This window comes from Chinchilla lanigera, unplaced genomic scaffold, assembly GCF_000276665.1.
Source record: "Chinchilla lanigera isolate Chin_1 unplaced genomic scaffold, ChiLan1.0 scaffold00002, whole genome shotgun sequence".
Taxonomy (NCBI): domain Eukaryota; kingdom Metazoa; phylum Chordata; class Mammalia; order Rodentia; family Chinchillidae; genus Chinchilla; species Chinchilla lanigera.
The window spans coordinates 45,525,402-45,533,020 of record NW_004955403.1 but is presented as its reverse complement, the minus strand read 5'-3'; the positions used below and the strand labels follow the sequence as shown (position 1 = coordinate 45,533,020).

The following is a 7,619-nucleotide window of genomic DNA, read 5'->3' as shown; positions in this document are numbered from 1 at the left end:
AAAAAAAAGACTCAGCTGGTCATGGTAGTGCATGCCTGTAATTCCAGCACTGGGGAGGCTGAGGCAGGAAAATTGCTGAGAGTTCAAGGCCAGCCTGGGCTACAGAGTGAGACTCTGTCTCATTCATACACACACACACACACACACACACACACACACTGAGCTACATCAACAGCTGTATTTATATATGTATTTTGAGACTTGGAATTATAATTGAAATGAATTAAAGAATCTTACAAAACCCACAGTTATAGGATGTCAAATATAATTTTGAATAAAAGTGATAAGAGCAGGACTATCCTTGCTTTGTTCCAGATTAGAAGGAAAAAGCATTCTGTAAAATTTCCACACATGACACATATCTATATATAGAAGTTGAAGGAATCAATAAAAATGTAAATTTAGCAAGGTCATATGATATAAAGACAATTGTATAGATAAATACTAGCAATGAATAATTAGAAAATGATATGTTAAAATAATTTTTTGGCTTTTGAGACAAGGTTTCACTATGTAGCCTAGCCTGGCCTCAAACTCACAGTAATCCTCTTGCCTCAGCCTCCTAAGTGCTGGGATTTCAGGTGTGTGCCACCAAGCCCAGGAAAATACCATCTTTATATACTATCAGAGCATATATAAAAATTAACTCAAAATGGATCATAAATTTAAATTTAAGAATTATAAAACTTGTAGAAGAAAATGTAGGATTAAGTCCTTGTGACCTTGTGTTCAATTCAGTGCCAAAGGCATAAACAGCAAAAGAAAAAAATATACTAAGTGGACTATATCAAAATTAAAAACCTAGGGCTGGGGATTTAGCTCAGTGGCACAGTGCCTGACTGGCAAGTGCAAGGTCATGAATTTGATGCCCAGTACCAGAAAAAAAACAAAAATAAATCCCAAAGAACAAAATTAAAAACCTTTAGCCAGGAGTGATGGCACGCACTTTTTTTTGTTTTTCTCTGGTACCAGGAACCGAACTCATGACCTTGTGCTTGCCAGGCAGGCGCTTTGCCGCTGAGCTAAATCCCCAGCCCCTACACGCACTTATTATCTTAGTTACTCAGGAGGCTGAGGCAGGAGGATCTCCAAGATCAAGGCCCCTCGAGACAACTTATCAGACCTTTGTCTCAAAGTAAAGGGTTGGAAATGCAGCTTAGTAGCTTGCCTACCATCTTTGAGGCTCTGGACTCTATTTTCAGTATGGAAAAATATTAAACCAAACCAAACAAATAAAACAAACAAGATCCCCAAACTTTTGTGCTGCAAATGTTATCAGAAAAGTAAAAAGAGAGCCTATAGAATGGAAAATTATTGCTGATCACATGATTAGGGACTTGTATGATGCATATATAAAGAACCCCAACATCTCAACAGTAGAAAGACAAATATTAAAAGAATTAAACCCAATGAGAGAAAACCTTTGAATTAACAAACAGTTCTCCAAAGATCCACAAACAGCCAATATGGAATGAGTTGAGGTAAGGTCTGAGGTATGGTGTGAGGTCAGGGAGTAGTAGGATTCTCAAACTCTGCTGCTGGAGGCAAAAGGAGAGGGTGCAGCAATTTGGAAAACACCTGGTGCTTAGTATGGAGTTGGGTGAGTGCTTTCCACATGGCCCAGCAGTTCCATGCCTAGCAATGTGCACAAGAGAAATGTATCCACATGAACAGTCACACGCAAGTGTTCATTGTGGCTTCATGCACAACAGTTTAAACCTGGGAACTAGCAGATGTGCGTTACCAGGGATGTGGATCTACAGTGTGGAATACTGCTCCAACATAAAAAAGGAGCACCTTACAGTTTTACCTACATGGATAAATCTCAATTATGCTAAGTGAAAAATCAGGCCACATACTATATGATTCCATGTAAGAGAAATTCTAAAAAATGCAAAACTACCTGTGGTGGCACATGCCTGTGATCGCACCACTCAGGAGGCTGTGACAAGAGGATCGCTGTGGGTCTGAGGCCAACCTGGGCTACAGAGTGAGTTCAAGACCAGTTTTGGCTAAAGAGCGAGACCCTGATTCAAAAAAACCACAACCAAAAAAACATCAAAAAACTCAATAGTTAAAAACATACTAATCTCGCATCATTCATTCATTCAACTGCATGTTCATTACAGAGTCCCTGCTTAGGACAGGACTATTACAGAGGCATCACCGGAGTACAGGACAGAGACCAGACACAACTGGAGACTGACACTGGTGATGATAGACCCCATGGGAGGGGTGGCAAAGTACACACACAGGAGGGACTCAGGGAAGACTCTTCGGTGATACTGGAACCCAGGCAGAGTTCCAGCAGGAAGGGAAGCTGTGAGAAAGCGCATGGGACAAGCATTTTTGGCACTGGAGATGGAAATGCAAAAACCTGGAGGACGGCACGTATATTGAGTTTTCAAGGCAGGATTACCACCAAGGTGGTTTCAGCTGGGTTAAGGAGCGGGCGGAGCAAGAGCTGAGGTCAGGAAGGCTGCCAAGGTCCATGAGGTAGGTGGCCAGGGCCTGGGGACCAGGGTTCAGTCAGGGAGCTGGTGGCATGTGATCAGGCCACTGGATTTGCTGGGAGATCAGATATGAAATGGGAAAGACATTTTTGTCCTAATTGGAAGGGAAAGGATTGGGGTGGGGGTGTGTAGATAAAGACCAAAAATTTGGATTTAGACATATATAGGATTTCTATTAGATGTCTCTCAAATATATTGAGTTGGATATTGGCCTAGAGCTCAAGACGGAGGCTGTGTTTACAGAACCAAGTTTCAGAGCCTCTGTTTTGTTGTTGTGGTTTTTTTTTTTTTTTTGAGACAGGGTTTTGCTGTGTAGTTTAGGCTGGCCTCAAACTCTCAGCAAGCCTCCTGCCTCAGCCTCCCAAGTGCTAGGATTATAGGTGTGCACCACCACATCTGGTCATCAGCCTTCACTTGTGTGGAGGGCCTTTCAAACCACTGGAATGGAGCACTCCCTCCAGGCAGTGTGGACACAGAGAAGAAAGTAGATGAGAGCACTGTCAAGGGCGGCTCCTATAGCTCCCAGGACAGCCTGGAAACAAAGAGAATCTCCATCCTCAGTTCATAAGGCTTCTGCGCTTCCACCCAAGTAAGATAAACTTATAGGCTGACCTCACCGATGAGCATAGAAGTAAAAACACAAACAAAAGTCTCAGTGTACAAGGAAAACAAATGCAGAACTTATATAATCAAGTAGTGCTTATCCCAGGAATGAAAGAGATGAAAATACTTTTTTTTTTTTTTTTTTCCAGCTGGATGTTTGAGTTTTATAGCAAACCATATTGTACAGACCTGGGACCCAGGGACCCAACCTGGCTGGGTCAGTACTATGTATTTTACCACATTAGTGTAATAAAGAAGAATGAACCCAGGATCATGAGTAGAAAAGCATTTGATAAAGTTTAACTGGTATTCATGATAAAGAAGAAAAAAAAGTTGTTTTTTTGTTTTTTTTTTTTTTAAAGCAGAGCAGGACTACACAGGGGCATCCTTTTAACCTCACAAAAGGCATCTGGCAAACATTTCATATTTATGAGAGATGCATTAGACACACTCCTTTTTTAAAAGATAAGGAGCTGGGTGTGGTGGTGCATGTCTGTAATCCCAACACTGGAAGGCTGAGGAAAGAGGATAGCAAATTCAAGCCCAGCCTGAGTAATTTACCAACTTAATGAGACCCTATCTCAAAGTACAAGTTTAGAAAGTTGCTGGGGAGTAATTCTAGTATAAGGTCAATTTCCAGGACAGGGGGAGGAAAAGGAACAAAAGAATCAGGAAGGAACTGATGGAAGCCACTACGAAGCAGCCCTGAGCAGGACTTAAACTAGCCAATGGGCTTTTCATGCTTACTTGTGAATCTGTCCAAAGCCTAGGCTGCTTATCTGGAAGTGAGTGATGGACTCATAGTAAATGAACCACTGTGAGTCACTAATCTCTACTAAAACCTGTAATGGCAATGAAGCTGGATGGCCTCAAAGGATAAGACAAGATCACAGCCAAAGACACCCGGATCCGATCTCAACTAGATAAAGACTATAGCCTCAGGTATCTCACTCCTGGGTGGATTAATTTAATCCTTATTAAGGATTAATTTAATACCTTCCTTGGAGAAGTCCTTGAGTGATTCCACCCTTTTTGAGTATTCCCTTCCCTTCTTCTGAAAACCAAATAAATATGGGCCACCTAGAGAAGGTCTTGGTCTTAGCCCAGAGAGAACCTCAAATTCTGTGAGAGGGCTTTGATCCTCCTGGAGCCCTGAAATCATTCCATTTGCCTCTGTTTATTTAGCCTTTGCCGTACGCTCATTTGGGAGACTGTGGTCATTTGGGAGACTGTGGACCTGATCAGCTCGCAATACCTGAGGGATATTATTAAATTGATAAGGAACGAGCCCCGCCACCACTGCAGTTATGCAAAAGGGACAGCCCTCAAGTTTCTAGGCTTAAATTCACGGCTTTTTGACTTTAGAATGGTGTAAAAACCACACTGAATTCTGAATTTGGGATTTTCCCAGGCTAGTGTGATTCCATCAGCCTCTCTGATGAATTCCAAGATGAATTACTGGAAACAAGAAATTTCTGGATACAGGGGCTGGGGATTTAGCTCAGCGGCAAAGCGCTTGCCTGGCAAGCGCAAGGTCGTGAGTTCGGTTCCCGGTACCAGAGAAAAACCAAAAACAAACAAAAAAAAAAAAAAAAAAAAAAAAAAAAAAAAAAAAAAGAAATTTCTGGATACATAACCAGTAAATAAATTATGAGTAGTGTCCCTATCACCAGCTGTCCACAGCTTAAAACAAACTTTACAAGAGAGGTCACAAGGCTCTGCCCAGGAAAGCTGGCCTTCTGCGGCCTTCGTGTTCAGAGCAGCCAGAGGGAAGGGTGAGGCTGGGCACCTGCGGGGCGCTCACCATGGGCAGGACCGAGGACTTCAGTGTTGCGATGGTGACGTGAGGTGGCTTCTTGTCCTCCGGCGTTGCCGTTGGCACGATCTCCACGCGGTTCACCTCGTCCCTCGCTTTCTCTCCTAAGCAAATCTGAGAGGGGGGGAGAGAGGCGCCTCATCACCCCAGGGCACACAGGGGAGCCGACTGTCACCCCTTGGGAGCGCAGCATCCGCGGGCAAGCACCCACCGCACTGAGCACCAGCCTGCAGTTCTCCTCCACTGGGGGCCGGAAGGTGCAAAGCCGCTTCTCCAGGGTGAGCTCAGCGCCTGGTGAGGGGTGAGAGGCGGGAGTGGGCAGGAGGCCTGGGAGGCTCCCAGCAGTCCGCAACCCGGCTCGGGCCTCAGCCCTGCTCACCCCAGGGCACGGTCCTCCCTGCCTTGTCCTCCGTGCTGCTGGAGCTGCGGCGCCTCATGCTGGGGCACGGTGCGGTGGCTGGCAGCTGTCAGAAGCGGGCTGCAGTAGTGGGTAGAGACCAGCCGACCGCTGGGAGCTCAGCAGTGCCCCTTCCCTGCTGTGTGACGCCCGAGCCCGACTGGCGGTGTGTAAGGGCAGCTCCTGGAGGGCAAAGCCCCTCTGCCCGCTGGGAGCCAGGAACAAGTGTACAGCAGTACCAAGGGCTGGAGAGCGTTGTCCCCGGGCCTGTCAGCCTTACCGCGGTTAGGTCAGGTCATGGGTCCTCTCGAGCTCTCTGCAGCTGAACCCGACTCCCTGGAGGACAGCTGCCCGCACACACCAGGCTGTTAAGAGCCAGGAAGGGAAGGCGCGGAGTCCAATCAACCTTCCAGAAGCAGCCCTGCCTGCCCTATCGCGTTCTCCCTGCTTTCTTCCCTGTGCCCTGGCACCTGCAGGCTGTTAAAACCCTCATTGCTGGGCCTCACCTCCCACCTCCAGTTGAGGCCTATGAGGGCCAGAGGAAATCTGCATTTCTAACAAGTGCGCAGGTGAAGTTGCTGCTGGCCCAGGAGTGCTCTGTGAGGGCCCCTCGCGGTGGGGGTTTACTAAGAGCTGCAGCCAGTACCTGGAGCTGCGGGTGGGACTGCACCGCATGGCTTGGAGATACCAGGGTGCATGTCTCCCTGTGGTGTCGGAAATTCTGATTGCCCTGCATTTGCACCAACACCAGGCATTATCGGTTTATGTGTTCTAGTGAATGCATTTCACTTGCTAGTGTAATTGCCTGTGGTTTTCAATGTGTATTTCCAAGCCAGGCTTGGTGGTGCACACCTGTGTTCCCAACACACAGGAGGCTGAGGCAGGAGGATCAGTTGGTGTTTGAGGCCATCCTGGGCTACATAGCAAGTTCAAGGCCGGTATGAACTACATAGTGAGACCCTGTCTCAAAATGAAATGGTATCCTGAATAACAGAAATCTCAAATTTGACAAAGCCCAACCTCCCTTGCCCCTTTTTGGTGCTGGAACTGAACCTGGATAGAATGAGGCAAGCCTTCTATTACCAAGCTACACCCCCAGATCTTTTGTCCTTTCTCTACGGCACATGCTTGTGGTGTCTTAAGATATCATTGCCTAACTTAAGATCCTGAAGTTTTTTTCCTAAGTTTTCCTAGAAGTTTTGTAGTTTTAGCTTTTATTATTCTACACAATTTTTGTTTTTGGAGATGGGGTCTTGCTATGTAGTTCAGGCTGGCCTTGAACTCACAGCGACCCTCCTGTCTTGGCCTCCTGAATGCTGGGATCACAGGCGTGTGTCACTACATTGGACGCTACAATACATTTTGAGTTAATTTTTGTGTCTAGTGTTAGGTAAGGATCAATGTTCACCTCTTCCCCCAACTGCACATCCAGTTCCAGCAGGACCGATCTCAGAACATATCCTTTCCCTATTGTTCTTCTATTTTAATGTTTTATGTACCTAATTCAGTCTTTGCATTTCATGTAATTTTATAGTGAGCTCACCAATTTTTACAAAAAAGATTTTTGAGATTTTTCTATTGGGATTTTGTTGAATGCAAAGATCAATACGGCGACAATTAACATCACAGTTTCCCCTCCCCCCTTTCAGTACTGGGGATTACACACAGGGCCTTGCACGTGTTAGGCAAGACTTCTACCCTGCAGTGTATCACCAGCTCCAACATCACATGTCTGAGCCTTCCCATCTATAAACATGTTACAATCTACTTAGATCCTTTAACTTTTTTCTTCTTTCCTTTTTTTGGTTACTGGGAATTGAACTCAGGACCTTGCTCTTGCCAGGCAGTTGCTGTGCTGTTGAGCTATATCCCCAGCCCAATCCTTTAACTGTTATCAGCAGTGTTTTACAGATTTTTTTTATTTTAAAGAGAAAAAAACCCCAAAATGTAACAATGGTTAATACATTGTGTATTGTTATCTTTAAATTAGTTACTCAGAGTATGAGATATTAACATTTAATTGTCCAAACAATATATATTTTTTGTCTTTTTGAGGCAGGGTCTCGCTATGCAGTTCAGGCTGACCTTGAACTCACTTTGTACCTCAGGCTGGTCTTGAACTCTCAATCCTCTTACATCAGCCTCCCAAGTGCTGGGATTACAGGCATGCACCACCATGCCAAGCTGTCCAAATAATATTAGCACAAACCTTTCCTTTCAATGAACTAAGAGAAGATAGTAGTGTAACTTTCTTAACTATCTTTTGTGTATGTATATATATACATTTTTT

At 45.0% G+C, this 7,619-nt stretch overlaps 1 protein-coding gene across 5 annotated transcripts in view; it reads right to left on the bottom strand.

Moving 5' to 3' along the window:
- Positions 1-7,619, bottom strand: part of Npm2 (nucleophosmin/nucleoplasmin 2) — a 21,791-nt gene that overhangs the window by 6,196 nt on the left and 7,976 nt on the right. For 3 of the 5 annotated variants that reach the window (XM_013513680.1, XM_005373643.2, XM_013513692.1), the window contains exons 2-4: positions 5,312-5,694; positions 5,144-5,223; positions 4,921-5,046 (exon numbers count right to left, since the gene is read on the bottom strand). In XM_013513680.1, the coding sequence (XP_013369134.1) occupies positions 4,921-5,046; positions 5,144-5,223; positions 5,312-5,369 (264 nt within the window). In that variant the 5' untranslated portion in view covers positions 5,370-5,694. The remainder of the gene's footprint in view (positions 1-4,920; positions 5,047-5,143; positions 5,224-5,311; positions 5,695-7,619) is intronic. The other 2 variants (XM_013513695.1, XM_013513700.1) reach the window with 2 other exon arrangements.